Genomic DNA, 19089 nt, shown 5'->3' on the forward strand with positions numbered 1-19089 from the left:
ATTTTTTTTCAAAAATGTCATTTTTTCAGTTTTTTTTACTTTTGTCTTGTATTTTTTTTACGTTTGTCATGTTTTTTGAGAAACTTAATTTGAACATAATGTATAAAAACAAACATAATTTTTGTTCCACATTTTCATCATGCCAAACATAATTTCAACACAATTTATAGAAAGTTAGAAATTTCATAAAGTCTCTTCCCTAACTAATGCTCAGCAAAAGTTCAAATTCAAAATACAATCATAAGAAAAGAAAATAAGTTATAAAGTACAAAGTCCAAAATAGGTACAAACTTCCAAATAGTAAATATTAAATACTAAACAGTAAACACTAAAAGATTTGGTTCATAAAGTCTAAAAAATACAACAATAATTCCTTAAACAAACTTCAATTCCCAGATTGTTGTGCAGACGATGAGGCTGTTGAGGCTGAAACTGAAGATGGAGCATGAACAAAGGGAACACTAGCATCGGTCATCATCTCTGCAAATATTATTAAAATAAAGATAAATATTAGAATATAAAACACTTAGACACTTGAATTGAAATAATGAAAATTCCTAATAAAATTACCAGACTCAAGATCATCAAAGGTTTGAAGCACTTCTGCTTCATCCATATAGTCTTGAGACAAATTAATGCTTCAACCATCCTTGGACTCAGTGAACTCATAAAAGCATCCAAAATTCAGCTTCCAGTTGAAAATGCCACCTCAGAAGCAACTGTGGTAACTGGTATAGCTAACACATCACGAGTCATGGTCGACAAGATCTTGTATTTGCATCCACTACTTGCCCACCATCCCAAAACATCAAATTCTGACTTGGTAGCTCAACTGCCTCTTCCAAATACTTATCGACCTCATTTTTTGTCTTACCACCCTCCTTCTCCATTTTTCGTGCCACATACTCATCATGCAAGTTATGTGACCTCTTACTCTTGCTAGTGGTACTACTGGTGGTAGGCTGAGTAGACATGACATATGAGGACGAACCAGAAACAATAGCTTGAGACTGAGTCATTGATTGATCAACATGTGTATCAATTGACTCATGATATTGATCAAACATTGCTCATATAGTTTGCTTCACCCCTTTAACCATCATAGTACACGTTACATCATCATGAATATCACTAAAGCAATGATGGAGATAACCAAGCTTGTATCTGGGGTCAAGAACCAAGGCAATCAGAAGTGCCTCATTACATTGATCAAGCTTTTCCCAATACTTGACATATTTCTGCTTCATATTCTTTGCCATGCCACGCAACAACTCATCCCCCTCATCATCAAGTGTTAAGTCATTCAACTCCTGTTGCATGTTGCATATTTCAATAAAGTACTTATTGGTGGTGACGTATGTGGACCCACTAAACTTCAATGTTACATCATAAAATGTCTCAATAAATCTCACAAAAATTGACGTATCTTGCCAATGTTTTTTGGATGGTGGTTCCTCCTTTGGCTTCCCATCTTTGTCAGCCTCATTAAAATATTTCGAATAATTTCCATCGCCTTCCATTCTTTCAAATGCCTTTCAAAATTTGAGTGCACAATTAAGCATGAGGAATGTCGATTTCCACCTTGTTTGGGCATCTAAACAGAGAAGTCCCTTGCATTCGATCCCTTCCTCTTTCACACATTCCTTAAACGTTATAAGCCTAGAAGGGGAACACCTAACATATCTCATAGCATTTCTAATTGCAGCAATGGACTCTTGTTTTTCCTTCAATCCTTCACTGACAATTAAGTTTACTATATGAGCACAACACCTCATATGTAAGAACTTTCCTTCCAAAATAAGTCATTTCTCTTTCTCTCTGAACTTCCTCTTCAAGTACCTAAAGGCAACATTATTAGAGGAAGCATTGTCTACCATAATGGTAAACAACTTAGATATACCCCAATCATTCAGACATCGCTTGATCTCTTTACCAATAGTTTCCCCTTTATGATCTATCACTTGGCAAAAGGTAATAATTCTTTTTTGGTATGCCTAATTATTATCAATCCAATGAGCTGTGATGACCATGTAATTCATATTTTGGATAGAAGTCCATGTGTCTGTAGTAATAGATAGCCTCTCATTGCTCAAAACATTTTTCAATGTCACATTCTCTTTTTCATATAACTTCAAAACATCCCTAGCAACGGTCATTCAAGAATGGATTACAAACCTAGGTTGAAGAGTTTTCACAAATTTTTTGATGCCCTTGCCCTCAACATGTCTAAATGGTAACTCATCTAACAGAATATATTGTGTAAGGGCTATCCTACAAGCTTCTTTGTTATAAGCCAATGCTACTAAGCTTGTTTTCTCCTCCTTTCCTCCCTTAACCTGTTCAAAACTTAAAATCTTCTGTTTTTTGGCATCTATCCTCCATGGACTAAACTCACAAATGTTCCTAAAATGGTTTCATAGATGACTTGTCTCATGTTTTCTTGTGTCACAAAAAAAAAACCAAATCCACAATAGTTACACATACACTTAGGCGAAGGAGGCTCTTCCAAAGAATTGGTTGTTGATGGGGGTGGGGGAGGAGGAGGGTTTTCCTTGGTGAAATATTCTCAAATGGAAGACCCTTTTGCCTTTTTCCTAGGGAGGGGAGGCTTAATAACTAGAAGAAGGTTTACCCTTCTTCCTTCTACTCCTAAGTTGACCTTTATCTGTGGGGTTATCAGTGGGAGGAGGAGGTTGATCTTGATTCTCTTCTGCATGAATTTCATCGACTTCCTCAGTATCCATCTCCTAATACAAATGATTTAATAAAAATACATAACTAAATCTAATCAACATAACAGCACACAAGCCTATAATCCACTACAACTGAGCAGAACACATTCACACACAAGCCTAGAATCCACTACAACTGAGCAGCACTCATTCACACACAAGCCTAGAATCCACTACAATTGAGCAGCACTCATTCACACACAAGCCTAGAATCCACTACAACTGAGCAGTACATATTCACACACAAGCTTAGAATCCACTAAAAGAAAGATAATAGATTAAGATTTACCTAAAAAAATTTAGTAGAAGCGAGTCGCGACCTCTTCAAATTTATCGACCACTCAGCACTCACCTTCTTCTCAAACTCACTACAAAAATAAACATAATTTTTTTAGCATATGGCCTCAGACATATATATATATATAATATATACATACCAAATGATTAAATAAATCCAAAACAATTTTTTTTTAGGATATGTCTATTTGATTTTAACACACAATTAATAATATGCAATAATAATAATATGACTACTATTATAGTCACTGCCTTTGATTTAAACACACAAATAATAATATGCATATGTCTATTTGATTTGATTTGAATCACACAAATAATGGTTGCATATATCCTATATTATTTAATATTTACACCAAAAAACTTTCAAAACCATTAACATAATCTATTAATCTTCACTCCTATATCAAACAATAATATATGTAAATTTAATATTAGTTTGAGAGTGTATACCTGCCTGAATCTGAGCCGGAGCCGCTGTTGACAGTGGTGGTGGTGGTGCTATCCAAGCTGAGTGTGAGAGACAGAGAGAGGTGAGGGCCGTGGCTAGCTCAGGCTGGAGGGGCGGCTGGGGTTCTGCCAGAACGAAGAGGGACCGAGGGGCTGGCTACTGGAGAAGCTACCTCAGGCCGTCCTAGGGTGGGGTAGCTAGTTGGGCGCTACCGTTGGGGTTGGGGTTGGGGAAGAGAATAGAAGAGAAGGTCACGAGAGAGAGAGAGGGCCGAAGAAGGGTAGCTGGGGTACAGTGGTGGCTAGCTGGGGATGGGATGGCTGGCTGGCTGCTGCTGGGGTTGGGGGTTTTGGGGAAGAGAGGTCATGAGAAGAGAGAGAGAGAGAGAGAGCTGATTTCATAATATTATTAGGGATTTTTAGGTTAGGGAAAATATAAAAAAAAAATTGGCTTTTTTCGGAGCAGATTTCGGGTTTAACCTAAACCCGCACACAATCACAATATTAAACCAGAACATGAACCCGAATGTATTTGGATCGGTTCGGGGGCACCCAAAAATTTTGGATTTTGGCTAAAATCGGGTTTTGCGGGCTCGTGTCGGTCGGGTTAGTTGGGTTTTCAGGTTTTGCGGGTTAAATGTTCAGTCCTACTTAGAAGTGATAGGGGTGGTGAATATTTTTCAAATGAATTTAACTTGTTTTGTGAGGAACATGGAATAATTCATGAATGTACATCCCCTTATACTCCACAACAAAATGGTATAGCGGAAAGAAAGAATAGAACATTTATTGAGATGATTAATGATATGCTATTACATTCTAAATTGAATTTTAGTTTGTGGGGTGAAGCCTTGCTATCTGCTTGTCATATTTTGAATCGTATTCCCATGAAGAAAAATAATATATCTCCATATGAGTTATGGAAAGGAAAGAAACCAAAAATTGGTTATATTAAAGGGTGGGAGTGTCTGCTTATTGCAAGAGCACCAATCCTAAAAGGACCAAGTTGGGTCCAAGAGCTATAAGCAGTGCATTTGTGGGATATGCCCAAAATAGCAAAGCTTATAGATAATTAGACTTGGAGTATAATGTAATAAATGAATCTAGAGAGGTTGAGTTCTTTGAGAACATGTCATGTGATGACAAAAATTTGGAACCAACTCAAACTAGAGAGCCTCAAGAGGAGTATCCTAGAATAGTTGGTGAGCAACCTCAATTGCCTAGAAGGAGCCAAAGGCTCAAAGATTTGAGATCAAATGAGAAGTGTTCTCCAATAGAGACACTATACCTTGTTGAAGGTGATAATGAGGAAGTTACTTGGAAACATCCAATAGTACTTCAAATAGAAGATGATCCCAAAACCTTCAAGGAAGCAATGTCCTCAAGGGAATCCGCTTTTTGGAAGGAGGCAATTAACGATGAAATGGATTCAACTATGTCAAACCACACTTAGGAATCGGTTGACCTTCCAAAGGGGTCCAATCCAAACCAATTGGGTGCAAATGGGTATTTAGAAAGAAATACCATATCGATGGCACCATACAAACCTTCAAGACTAGGTTAGTAGCCAAAGGTTTCAAACAAAAAGAGGGAATGAATTACTTTGACACATATGCACTGGTAGCAATAATTACTTCTATAAGATTATTGTTTGCCTTATCATCTATATACAACCTTTATGTTCACCAAATGGATGTCAAAATGACATTCCTAAATGGGGATCTCGAAGAGGAGGTCTATATGGAACAACCAAAATGTATTGTTCTTCAAGGAAATGAACATAAAGTGTGTAGACTTGTGAAATCATTATATGGTTTAAAACAAGCTCCAAAACAATGGCATGAGAAATTTGATAAAGTCATTGTTTCTAATTGATTTAGACACAACAATGTGGACAAGTGTTTATACTATAAGACTTGTGGTGACTATGTCATACTTGTGTGTCTATATGTAGATGATATGTTGATTTTGAGTAATGACATGAAAGGAGTAATGGAAATGAAAAGTTTTCTATCTTCTAACTTTAAAATGAAAGACCTTGGAGAGGTGGATACCATTCTAGGTATCAAAGCTAGAAGGAATAGTGGGGGTTTTATGTTGAGTCAAAACCACTATGTTGAGAAAGTGCTCGATAAAATCAGTCATCTCAAAATCAAAGAGGCACATACACCATTTGATTCAAACATGAAGTTTGAAAAGAATGAAGGATGAGTGGTGGCTCAATTGGAATATGCAAGTGCAATAGGTATCCTAATGTACGCTGCTCATTGCACAAGAGCGGATATTGCATATGTGGTTAGTAAACTTAGTAGGTTTATTAGAAATCCAAGTATCAAGCATTGGAAAGCTATTGAGAGAATACTTAGTTATCTTAAGGGTACTAAGGAGTATAGTCTTCACAATACAAACTTTCCAAAGATACTTGAAGGACATTCCAATGCTAATTGGATATCAGGAATTGGTGATAATCTCTCCACCACCAGTTAGGTGTTTAGTCTTGGAGGAGGTGCAATCTCATGGGGCTCTAAGAAGAAAATGTGTATATCACACTCAACCATGGAAGTAGAGTTCGTAGCTTTAGCAGCAACCGACAAAGAGGTCGAGTGGCTTAGGAATCTCATGATGGATATTCCTTTAACCGCAGCTATGGTATCAACAATTTCAATACATTGTGATAGCCAATTCGCACTTGCTAGAGCATATAATAGTGTGTATAATGGAAAGTCTAGACACATTAGTCTAAGACATGAATATGTGAGACAATTGATTCAAGGTGGAATCATATCGATCTCACATGTTAAAACAAGTGAGAACTTAGCGGATCCATTTACAAAACCTCTTGTGAGAAGGTTAGTAAGTTCTACTTCAAAAGGAATGAGAATGAAACTCCTAGAATAATTGATACACCAATGACAAAAACCCAACTCTCAACTTGTAAAAATCAAGGGAAAGAGTTCAATGGGTAAGTACAAGTCATTGATAAGTGAATAGTTTCAACACTAAAATTTATGACGAGTTCCATCCGAGATGGTTAGTGTTGGTTTTCACCGAGTTAGGGTTAAGCCTAGGGCTTTTAATGAAGTTCAGTTGAGTGTAACAGACATCTATAAAGGTAGCAAAGATGTTCTAAGAACTTCACCTATGTGGACTTAGAGGTGGTGTCGCCTCTCATGGGAGTTAGAGTTTCTCCCCAAAAAGTCTATGAAGAGATGAGCACATAGCCATGATAGTGCTAAGCGAGAAAGTGGGAAAACGAAAGATGTGGTGGAGGTGTGTGAGGTATCATAGGTGTTATCACATGGAATACTTATTTCAAGCTTAAGCTACTAATGGTTTCGATAATGCTTTGTGATATTTTCACTAAGATAAAGTTCAAACTGAAAGACACTTTATTTTATGCACCAAAATTGTTTAAGCTATAGAATGTGGCTTGTATTTAATCAAGTGAGAGATTTTTATGATTGGTCCAATACAAATAATAAATTATTAAAATACAAGCAAGGTATAAACACTTAGTAGAATTCACATAGTGAAGGTGTAAATTTGAGTTTCAAATTGTAGGCACTTATAAAGTGCAAATTTGGGTCCAAAGTGAGACATAAAAGTATCTAAAGGTTCCCAAAAATTTTGGTGGCATTTGGAGCATTTTTTGGACCTTCGGAAGTGTCCAAAGTCAGAGGGGGTGGTGATACGTTGCCACTCAAGAGGCGACACGTCGTCTGTTGGCTAGGTTTTCCAGAAACCCTAGCAGGCGATGCATCATTTGCTTGCAGGCAATGCGTCACTTGCTGTATTACATGAATTTACGTAAATGCTCAAAATTACGTGTTTTGCAAGTCTAATCCTATTGGTTAGACCTAATGACGGTGTCTACTCTATACATGGGTCAAAAATAGTGATTTGGAAGACTTGATCACTATCTCCAATCTCTCTCTACCCGCTCTCTCTCTCTCTCTCTAGCTCCAAGAATCTCTAGTTTTCTCCAAGAACTATCCAAGAAAGTGCTTGACTTAGAGAGTTGAAGGCTTGTTCAATCTCAATCCTCATTTCCTCAAAGAGAAGGCCTCAAGTATCAATGGTGGCTGGGAAACAGAGTATTATGACATCGTTTCTCAATGTTTATAAGCCTTTGTTTGCGTTTTGGTTTGCTCAATGGATTGTTCAAAGTGGTGAATTTGCCTAGGGTTTAAAGCTTCATCAAAACGTGAAGAACACCATTGTTCTACTAGGGTTTAGATGTTCTTTCTTAATCTTTTTCAAGTCTCTATCAATCCAAATTTTGTGTAGATTCTATTTTTTATGGTAGTGTTATCTCACTTTCCCCCAACAACAGGTGTTGAGACTTTTGCTGGGCATTTTCAAGCCCCCTTTTCGAAGGCATTTTAATCCATTTTTGTGGAAATTGTGGTTTTCCTTCTATGTTTGTTATATTATTTCATATAATATAATGTTAGACTAAATAATGTGACAAAATGTGGTTTATCACACAAATGTGATTTGTCACACATTGTAACATAGTATTGAGAGTTACAAAATTAGATACATGTGTGTGTCCAAATGTAACATATTTTGGAGTCACAATTCAGTTACAAATTTGTAACTCCCAAATATTACCCAATAATGTGTAGATTGATAGTTACATATTTGAGTTTGAATTTCACAAAGCAATAATGTGTTGACCCAATTTTTGCCAACGACGAGTAGACGTCAAAACTACAGTAAGCCTTGAATAGAAAATGATGACACCAATAATTTTATAGTGGTTCAGCCCCAATTTGTTGGTAATAGCCTAATCCACTTGGAGTTGTGATATATGTGGCCTACACTTAAGATTAGATGGACTTGAGCCAACTAAGTTTCTCAAGTGTAAGTAGAAAAATACAGAGTTTCTCTCTCTAAAGAATACAAGCTTTCTCCTTCTAAGCTCTCTTAGAAAATGCCCCAAGAATGCCCCAAGTAACAGTCCCAAGTTCTCAAAACCAGAGAGTTCCTTTTTCTTTCAAAAGACCAGCCCCTTAAAATGATGCCATGAGCTCTTTATTTATAGACTCATGGATCATACATGAAAAATATCCCGTTTTGACGGGGTCCTTGGTTGTTTCAACCAATTTTAATTAATATAATAATAAATAAATCAAAATTACAACAATATAGCTATTACTTCGAGATATCCGAGAGATTAGCGCGGTAGTTACGAGTGATTCAGGTTGAAGTTGTTACTGAGATTCTATAAAGAAGTTGCTGGGCAATTAACTCCTGAGATTCTGACACATCCGGTCGGTTACTCCTTCAATTTGACATAGCTAATCAGATGAAACCCACCTATGAGATGACTGGTCGGCTATATCACATTACTGAAGTGACTGGTCGATCAAAATACTTTACTGGTCGGATAACACTATTTTATGAAGTGACTTGTTGGACATAATATTTTACTGGTCGGACAAAAACCTTACCTGGTCGGTCAAATTACTTCCTGGCCAGATAAATCAATTTCGTGACCAGTAATATCACAACTCCAAAGATTAATTTCCAACTTTTTCACTTCTTTAGTCAACACATTTACTGACTATTAATGTGTCATTTACTGACCATGCATTGCCACTTGTCCCATCCTATTGCCACATCATCGAATGAAATTTTGGGATAACATTTGACCCCCAAGTTTATTATATGATTTTCTCATATGATAAACTTTTTCTCTAGCTGATAATTATTCACGTCGTCCAAAAGCTTCCACCCGGTCAGTAACTTTCACTTTTGAAGTAAACTCACGATTGAACTTTTCTCATGAGTAGGAAAACACGTTTGTGCCCCATGCTCTTGAGATTTGTTGTCTCCTCAGATCCTCTAGCCGATCGGTCATTTCCTTGGCCCCTTGAATACGTGTGTGACTAATAGGATAGGCCTAGCTCCTCCGTCTCTTCTCAACTCCTCAGAAACAGCTTATTTGGATGCCTTATTCCTCGGAAATAACTAATTAGAAAACATGTATATGGCCAATCGGGACATACACTCGTCTCTTCGAACCGCTCGGACACTGGGACATGCCCCCAAAGCCACTCGGACGCAGACCTCCCAAGCCGCTCGGACACACACGCCAACTGCTCGGACGCACACCTATCCACTCGGTCACTCGGACGCGCCCCCAAGCTGCTCGGTCGCGCTCCTGGCTACTCGGATGCACCCCCATCTGCTCGGATGTACACCTATCCGCTCGGGCGCATGTATCTCAACCATTCAGATCAGCGCCTAGCCACTCGGTCACGCGCCTGGCTTCTCGGACGCATCCCTATCCGCTCAGACACCAGAGCCTAACTGCTCAGTTTTGTATGCTCTTAAGTCCTCGGGCTTGTAAAAAATGGTTCATGCATTTTAGGCACCAAAAATTTCTGATTATTATTGTTGCTCTCATACATTTTTATCTGGGTAGTAAAATATTTTTACTACTCAGATAAAATATTTTACTGGGTAGTAAATATTTTTACTGCTCAGAGAAAATATTTTACTGGGTAGTAAATATTTTTCTTTGCATTCATTTGTTCATGTTTGTTTGGTTCCAGGAACTCATCATTGTTAGTCATGCTCAACGCCAAGTAGTAGACTATAAGGAGCTGTTCAAGGTCTTGAATGATCAATTGGTGGAAGCCCAGGCCAAGATTGAAAGTCTGACTAAGTTTGAGAAAAATCTCCAAGGAAAGACTGAGCACGTTGAGAAAACAATTGCTGACTGAGAAAGATCGTTGAAGGAGTTTGTTGACGCGGTTTTTCATCAACGGTGAATTATATGAATAACTAGGATGGATTAGTGCTTAATGGTAAACCGTAATAAGAAAATGATAATACTCAAGGATGCTGGCAATCAACTATCAAGAGAAGAACAATGATCACTCCTTTTTACATGGTTCGGAGGTTAAAATCCCCCTAGTCCACGAGTCAATATTATTACTGTTTCTCTCTCTTGCTATTTTTACAGAGTATTTGCCTTACAAGAAGAATTCAACCACCTGCACTACCCAGGGTTTTGGTATTTATAGGAGAATGATCTCTGAGTAGGTATTGGGGTCATCCCGTGATCTCTTCATCCTTCACATCATCTCTGTGACACTGATGATTAATATCTAAACCTTACATTGAAGTGTGGTCTAATCAATTGGTAAAAATGGATAATGGACCGCATGGCCTAAATCAGGTGTGGGATGTCTGATCACGCACGTTTATATTGAGTATCCGGGAATTCAGGAATAAAACAGACACGTGATGTCTGTTATATGCACATTTATATTGCGTGGTCAACTTTACAAAGACCCTGGAGTATGTCAGGCTTCTGTGGTACCACGAGCTTAATGTAAGTCTAGCTCGTGTCTTTTGGTGCCATATTTATACAATGGTTCCAGGTGATAAGCTGCTAAATGATTCATCAGTTCGAGCTATTCGTCTAGGGGATCGTTCCAAGTTTCCCTGAATGAATGGTGAACACGTGGCATATTGCTTATGGCTTTTTATTAGTTCACTTCTTCCAAGCTGCCTCAACAGAGTACGTGCTGATACTTAGGGCGTACAGAGTTGGTTGATGAGAACAACACGCAATTCCAGGCCAATAAGACATTGACCACCCAGCAGATATGGAAGCTGAACAATCCCCTCAACCTCGATTTTCTCTCAGAAGAGGCAAGGGCGGAAGAGCTTGCCGAATGCAAGGCAAAGGCCGCCGAGGAGGCAACTAATCCAGCTGACACTGTGCCTGCCTCTCCTGCTCTATCATTCCGACTAGAGAAGGTTCTGGATGCTGACGATGGTGTTGACCAGCCAGGGACTAGTTTACCCGACCAGTAGACACTCTTAGCCAACTTGAAAGCTTCCTATCCATCAACAAAGTTTCCTACTCAACCAGTGAAACATGCTTAGCCAACCAAGGAAGTTGTATCTGCTCTCCCGACCAGGCAAACTTTACACCTGACCAGCTGAACTTTGTATCTGGCTACCAGTGTACTCTTTGTTCTTATACTTTTGTGAAGACAACTGCTACTTAGCAGCTTTGATATTTTTCTCGTAAGGTTGAGCCGTTGGCAGTTATACTTTACTTTTCTTTGCTAACTTGAAACATTCTAAGTCTTTTTAGACTTAAAAAGTTATAAGTTTTTTGTGAATATTAAAGTCACTCTGATATATGCCTTATATTTTCGCATGAGTACTTAGTTTTCTAACTTAGAAATTCTAGACATTTCATAAGTCCCTACTAAGTATACTTTCTCACACTCTTATTGCTCTAACATTTTATGAGCACAATGTTTATTGTCACACGAACATTTGCTTCTAACTTGAAAGTTTGAAAAATTCCAAGTTACTTAAGCTTTGTCAAACAAGTTAGCTTAATGGCCTTTTTTGACTTCAAAAATTTACAAGTCAGCCTAAAAACAGATATCTTAACTCGTGCTCTTATTTCCTGTGTTAAATTATATACCAGTATACCCCATGTGCCTCCCAAGTGATCGAGGGTTGAAAGATCCTTGGTCACTTGCTACTTGACTGAATCTGTTCAAGCAGTTAATTACTTGTGAAACACATAGAATATATGGAAAATATTCGAGCAGTTGAACACTGCTTGAACGTATCAAGAAATTGAACACTATCTGATTTTACCGACCAGTTGAACACTATTCGCAAAATTAACACACATGCATATTTGTAGCAAGAATCAACCACGCTGCGCATAGTCTCTTTTATTACTCGTAAATTAAAAAAGGACAAAACGTGTCTAATAACGAGTCTTAAACAACAAAAATTGTTCTAAAATTAAATGACTGGTCAGCAAATAACTAGCTCATAAACCAAATTTAAATGACAAGTTAAACATCTTGAAATTTAGCCACCACTCTGAAAGCGGTATTTAGTGATAATATAACATCAGATGCTCGCCATTCCAGTGGTTTCTGATTGCGCTCCGCTCACCTAATCTAATCCTAGCACTCCAGCTCATGTCGAAGTGTTCGGGCATACCTCTCCCTTTGTGCGTGGACCTCCACATATAGTGTCTAAGGTAAAGTCCACAGGCCCGGGTTGCAAGGGTGGAGATCTCTGTCGTTTGAACCCAGGATTGTTGCTGCCTCCTTCTCCTTGGGGTGTCTCTGCCCGGTACTTTTTCAACTAGCCCGACCGGAGAAGAAATTATATCTTGTCTTTGAGGTGATTACATTCATTTGTGTCATGACCATAATCTCCATGGAAACAACAAAACTTATTCATGTCTCTCTTACTCATCTCTTTCCTGATGGGTGGAGGTTTCTTGTAGGGAACCTCTTCATGACTAGCAAGATATATTTCCGCCCGGCTAGCCAAGAGAGTTGTGTAATTAGTGAACTAAGGCTCATACTTGGTTGGCTTTTTCGTTTGAACTCGACGTAGCCTTCTTTTCTTCATGGCGGTCAGACCCGTTATTCCCACGTTTCTTTCCACCATTCTGATCGTTTCCACCATTCTTAGGAGGGTCAGCGTATCTGCCCGGATTGTTTATGTCATTCTCCTCTTTCTCGATTGCATCATCCAATTTCATATACTTGTCTGCTCTGTCAAGAAATTGTTGAAGTGTTGAAATTGGACTCCGCAAAGGGCTCCGGTAAGTGATTCCAGAGGATATGGCAACCATCTTCCCCTCGTCTCCTACAGCAGTTGCTCTATTGGCTTCTCTCATGAATCTCTGTATATAATTCTTTAGAGACTCATCCTTTCCTTATTTGATATCTGCCAAGTGGTTGGCATAAACTGGTGGAGTCCGAGCAGCGCTGAACTGTCTACATAACTCCTTCCTGAATGTTTCCCAAGAGGTAATGGAATTCGGCTTAAACATCCAATACCATTCCTGGGCAGTATCTGACAATGTAGTCAAGAAAATTGCACACTGATAATCATCACTTACCCCGACCAGCTCCATCTGGTCCTCAAATTTCCCAACATGTCTGATGGGATCCGCCTTTTCTGTATATACCGGCAGCATCAGTGCTTTATATTTTTCCGGAGGCCGGGCTGCTCTAATCCGGGCACAAAATGGACTTCCACTCTTGTGGTCTACAGCATCCATTCCGAAATGTCGTTTTAACAAACCTTGAACTGGAGCCGCTAGCGCATCAAGCTAGGCTTGGATGGCTGGAGCAATCGACAACGTTACAAGGTTTTGACCTCCTGGTCGGGCATTTCCATTTGGAGCACTGTCGTCAAGTATTTCTATTTGACTGGCAGGGCGGGTCAGATCTTGCCCTTCGACCGGGACGGTCTTCCTCTTGTTGATGACAATGTCATCCTTCTGGGAAGTGCGTCCTCCTAACCGATCAAACATTGTGCTCCTAGATTTCTTAGAAGGCTTACCGCGTGGGACCTGCTCTCTCCCCCTGCGCTGCTGGCTGGGATGTAGTGGCAGCTTTTCGGTACGGCCCGGGCAGTCTTCTCCTCCTTGCTGGTCAATGCCTTCCTTTTCTTTTTCTTTTGACCGGTCGGTCTGATGACTTTCCCCCTCGTCTCGACCATGTCCATCTTTGTAGCTAGGAGTTTTTTTATCTCGAGGAGCTTTGGTTTGGTTGTTTCTAGGCGGAGTGTGCTTACTATCCGACCGGAAACTGTCTGATCAGGAGGTTTCTGACTGGTGACTTCTGGAAGGGGTTTTAGAGTTCTCCCTTTGTGTTGATGTAGTTCTAGAGCGGACTCCGTCATCTGCCCAACCAGTCTGATTGCTTCGACTCCGGTCTGGTCCCCGAGAGTCCGTCCTTCCAGCAGGGGACTTCCGACTAGCGTTGTCCTTTCGTGCTCCTTGGGTCGTTGTTTGTGCCGCGGCTTGAGCATTGGCTTGGGCCAATTGGGTAGCTGCTTCTAGAGCAAGTGCTGCTTCACGATGTCTCTGGTCAACTTCCTCTTGTCGTTGTCTGATCAATTCGCTTATGGCCTCCATATCACGCCTTTGTTGTTCTAACGCACTCTGAGAACCCTCTATAAATAGAGAGGTCATGAACATTTGTAAGGGACGAAATTTTGATATCTTGAGAGAATTTCTGGAGAATTCATCCCTAAAGAATTTCCTGAAATTTCCAAAGTATTAATAAAATTGACTCGTGGACTAGGTAGAGTTAACTGCTGAACCACGTAAAATTCTTGTTGTTTTCTGTACTATTCATCTGCGCCATAGTTCCTGTTGTTTAATTGCTCTACGTTTTAAGTTGACGAAAAATGGCGTCAACAAACTCCATAGATTCTGACACATCCGGTCGGCTACTCCTTCAATTTGCCATAGTTGGTCGGATGAAACCCACCTATGAGATGACTGGTTGGTTATATCACATTACTGAAGTGACTGGTTGGCCAAAACACTTTACTGGTCGGATAACACTATTTTCTGAAGTGACTGGTTGGACATAATTTTTTATTGGTCGGTCAAGAACCTTACTGGTCGAACAAAAACCTTACCTGGTCGGTCAAATTACTTCCTGACCAGATAAATCAATTTCATGACCAGTAATATCACAACTCCAAAGATTAATTTCCAACCTTTTCACTTCTTTAGTCAACACATTTATTGACTATTAATATGTCATCTACTGACCATGCATTGCCACTTGTCCCATCCTATTGCCACATCATCGAGCAAAATTTTGGGATAACATAATGTAATATGGTTGTTGGATATATGATTTTAACTCCTATTATGTGTATGGAGATTACAAAATCAAGTGGAAAGGACTTTGAGGCTTTTTGGAAATTTGTGAGAATTTAGGAGGCTGAAAAGCACTGTGGTCGCGACCTGGGGGACAGTGGCCAGGCTTGCTGACATCCAAATTCCAATTCTCATTTTCATTTTTTAACGTTTCTAGCACCCCAAGTAACTCCTAAATCTTCATTTTAATTCTATAAACACCCAATTAAACATTGGCAACAGCCAAGGAGGTTGGTAGAATTTGAAATTCAAATGGTGTCTCAAAACTCTATAAATGGGAGCCTAATGCTCACTTGTAAGGCACACCATTTCTATCCACTAGAGTACTTTGCTAGAAATACACCAAAAAACTTGTTTATTCCCACGTGATATTTTCATTTGTGAGAGTTCCTTTAGTGCTTGAGATAGAGAGAAATAAGTTTTTGGACAAAGGTTGTAAACCTTGCTCAAGTTGGTAATCCCCAATGCTCTTCACTTTGGTTGTGTGAGTAAGTATAGCTTTTCTACTTTGTTCTTATCATTGTCTTATTTCTTCTATTACTTTTATTACATCTTTCTTCTTTTTCTTTTTATATTTAATTGTATCTTTTTCTATAAAGTTGTATTTCCATTTACATCTCTTAGTCTACATGTTCTAGTTTATTTGTATATTTTGTTATATAATTGTTGTTTCTAGTATTCTATTCATTCTCTATTTACTTGTATTTTTGCAATATAGTTATAATTTTATTTAATCAATCATCTTGTCAACTATATCTTTTTTTATTTTTTGTCTAGAATTGTACTTTGTTTTTACTATTTCTATTGGAAATATTACTATCTCTAACAGTGTTTTATTCCCCAGTGACACCAAAGACCAACACTTACAACAGTGAACTAAGGTAATAGTCATATACTTATTTTTTGTAATTAAAAGACTTTTTTAAAAATATATATATATTATTTCACAAAACATATTTAAAAATCACGCCCATAATTATTCTAAATATAATTGAGGATAATTGAAAAAAAAAACGAATATTCCCTCAAAATAGCTTAAACATAACATAATAAATTATTGTTGCACCAGATAAACACAAAACAAGCATACTAATACTTTATACTTGAGTTATTTAAATTCGGGTTTATATCAGCACATGTTCTGAATCTTTCTAAAAAATATTACTTAAGTCCCTAAGTTTTATTTTGTATCACTTTTATCCCAAAACTTATTAGATGTGTATCATATAAATCCATCCCAAACTTACTAGATTTTGGAAAAAAAAATTTCAGAATACGCATTAAAAAACGATTTAGTACTATTAATAGACACGTCTACAAAGAGTAACTCCATCCCCAATAGAAACAAGAGAGGATTCAATTCGAGGATCATTGGCTATGAAGGTATTGAAATCTTGTGTATCATTTCTTGCTTTGATTAGCATATCACGACTAGGATGATCATTAAGATTTTGGTGCAATTCCTCTAATGTTTGTGCCACTGTTCCAGACCATAAGGTGCTGTCATATGCTATTACTCCACCAATTTTAACCAACTTTAGAAGTTGCTCATGATATTTCTTGAAATCCACCTTCATAGCATCCACAAATGCAAGAATGTCTACATGTGATGATTAGGTTGACTTAGTGTTTATATACCAAGAATGTCTTGTAAAATGTGTATAAGTATATATTTTTTAAATGTTAATCTACAAAATGATTTATAAAAAACAAACTGTGCAAAATAGTTTCCTTTGTACATTTTATACTCTCAAATTAACTTAGGTGCCTTGAACAATCATTTTACAAAAAATAAAAATAAATAAATAAATAATGTAGAATCATTTTACAAAAAGTAAAAAAAAATGTTATTTTTCTAAATACATTAAAAAAATATGAGAACTACTAAGGGACACTAGTAGTGAAAATAGTTTCCTCGATGCATTTCATACTCTCAAATTAACTTAGCTGTCCTGCTTGAAGAACCATTTTACAAAAAGTAAAAATAAAATAATGTTATTTTTCTAAAAAACATTAAAAAAAAATATGAAAATTGTTAAGAGATATGGTGGTGCTTAACACCACCTAACACTATAAAACCTAACACTATAAACTGCTATTAGTATAAGTGTTGTTGAACTTATGTATCTTAACAATAGTTTTTTTTTTCCCTATGTATATAAATATAGATGTTTTTAAGGAGGAAATATTGATATATAAAAATAAATTCTAATAAAAATATAGTAAAAATAAAAATAATTGGTGAAAAAATAATGTAATAATGTATCATCTTAGCAAAATAACATATGTTATTTAAAAAAAAAATATATATATGAACATACTTATCATCTTATTATGGATTCATGTACAGTCAATATTCTAGGAATTTTACAATAAATTTATTGACATAAACTATTTTACAAAACAATTTTTTTAGGATTAATTTGCAAAGGAATAAGGATGAGTGTACTTACATTGTTAATGAGATCATTAAGAACAGAGTAAGCATCAGAGTTAATGATGTTAATTTTGTTATCAACCCCTGCCTTTTTAATAAACTCCAATCCAAAATCAAAGGCTTCTCTATTTGTATCAATGGCTACTATCTACAAAAGCCACCCAAAACACATATATTATAATACTCACAAAACACCTATAATAATATTTTAATATATATAGATAAATTATGACATATTAAAGAGTAATTGGTGAAAATATACTCTCTATTTTAATGTCACTTTGCAAAATGGTTCTTTTATAACTTTTTTTAAAAATAAATAACTTTCAAACAAAATATTGAATTTTTTAAAAAAAGTGTTGATTGTGTTCGACAGAGTATTCAATGTGTTTGAAAAACTGTTTCTGCAAAAAAAAAAATTATTGAACACAATTATATGCTTGAGAAAATATTTTTTTAGTTATTTTCTTTTGATAATTCTTAATAAATAGGAAAATCATTTTAGGGGAGAGTCAATTAACAAAATTAATTTAGAATCTTTTCACTATTTACTCGTATGTGTGTATATATATATATATATATATAGAAGAAATATATATTGAATTTACATGTCCATCAGCAGGCAGAGCAAGAGCAGTAGTAAGAAGAGAATAGCCAGTAAAGACTCCAACTTCAATAGCCCTCTTTGCATTCATCACTTTCAATAACATTGACAAAAGCTGTCCTTCATCCACTGGCACACCCATCACTCTATAACACCATTTTTATATAATTAAGTTTTTTTTTTCTATATATAATTTGGTTATAATTAATTAGCACATAAATATATATTTTTTAAAAAAAAAAAACCTGCTTTGATTATAGTTCTTGACAGTCGCTTCTCTCAGCTCCTTCAATTGCTCATGTTCTCTTCGATAAGAGTTTGTTTGAAAGATGTACTGATCAATATAAAAAATATATTAATAATTAATTGATGCATATATATATATATATATATATATGTATGTATGTATTTGGGTTTGTTATTCGTACAGAGAAAAGTAAAATAAAATTTAAAAATGATTACCTCTAGAAGGGCTGGGGTTTTGAGGATGTTCTTCTCCGGTTCGCCTGCCATATTTTAAGGTCAATGATAAGAAGTTTTTTTTTTTTTAATAATGAATGACAAGAAGTTAGGGAAGCTGGGGCTCTTCTACATATAGTTCTCTAGTGCTATATATATTCTCCAATCTACTTTTTTTTCTTAATCATTTTGATAGTGACGTGGCATCTTTTTTTTTTTAAATAATAATAAATAAGGGAATAGTTTGAATGAATATAAAAATTAGTCCTTGCCAATTTCATCATTTGGTGGAATGAATTGTTTTTGTAAAATATTATTTCGGTACTTTTTTTTAATAATGTTAATATATTATTTTATATTTTAAAATTATACATTTGTAATTAGATTTATATTTGATGAATAAAACTTTAGC

The 19089-nt window shown here is 36.7% G+C and overlaps 1 protein-coding gene across 4 annotated transcripts; it reads right to left on the minus strand.

Annotated features, from left to right (window-relative positions):
* Positions 1-241: 241 nt before the first annotated feature.
* Positions 242-18820, minus strand: LOC133802180 (putative caffeoyl-CoA O-methyltransferase At1g67980). Of its 4 annotated transcripts, none has more exons than XR_009877181.1 (6): positions 18681-18820; positions 18464-18552; positions 18223-18364; positions 17631-17762; positions 3022-3100; positions 242-480 (listed from the first exon to the last, which is right to left on the minus strand). XR_009877181.1 is itself a non-coding variant. In XM_062240452.1 (5 exons), the coding sequence occupies exons 1-5, from the start codon at positions 18729-18731 to the stop codon at positions 475-477; spliced, it is 420 nt and encodes a 139-aa protein (XP_062096436.1). In that variant the 5' UTR covers positions 18732-18820; the 3' UTR covers positions 242-474. The 4 variants fall into 4 exon arrangements, 2 of the variants coding, with proteins under 2 accessions (XP_062096436.1, XP_062096435.1); XR_009877180.1 differs by having other exon boundaries at positions 571-3100; XM_062240452.1 differs by lacking the exon at positions 3022-3100.
* Between the last annotated feature and the right edge of the window lie 269 nt (positions 18821-19089).

Source organism: Humulus lupulus, chromosome 9 (genome assembly GCF_963169125.1).
Source record: "Humulus lupulus chromosome 9, drHumLupu1.1, whole genome shotgun sequence".
Taxonomy (NCBI): Eukaryota; Viridiplantae; Streptophyta; class Magnoliopsida; order Rosales; family Cannabaceae; genus Humulus; species Humulus lupulus.

What these genes read in the sequence shown, in the direction of transcription:
- LOC133802180 (XM_062240451.1), bottom strand. Translation starts at nt 18,731, where the DNA reads ATGGCAGGCGAACCGGAGAAGAACATCCTCAAAACCCCAGCCCTTCTA. An exon ending in AAACCCCAGCCCTTCTAGAG is followed by an intron (nt 18,553 to 18,680) that starts GTAATCATTTTT and finishes TATATTGATCAG; the next exon opens with TACATCTTTCAAACAAACTC. An exon ending in TTAATGATCTCATTAACAAT is followed by an intron (nt 16,778 to 17,630) that starts GTAAGTACACTC and finishes CATCACATGTAG; the next exon opens with ACATTCTTGCATTTGTGGAT.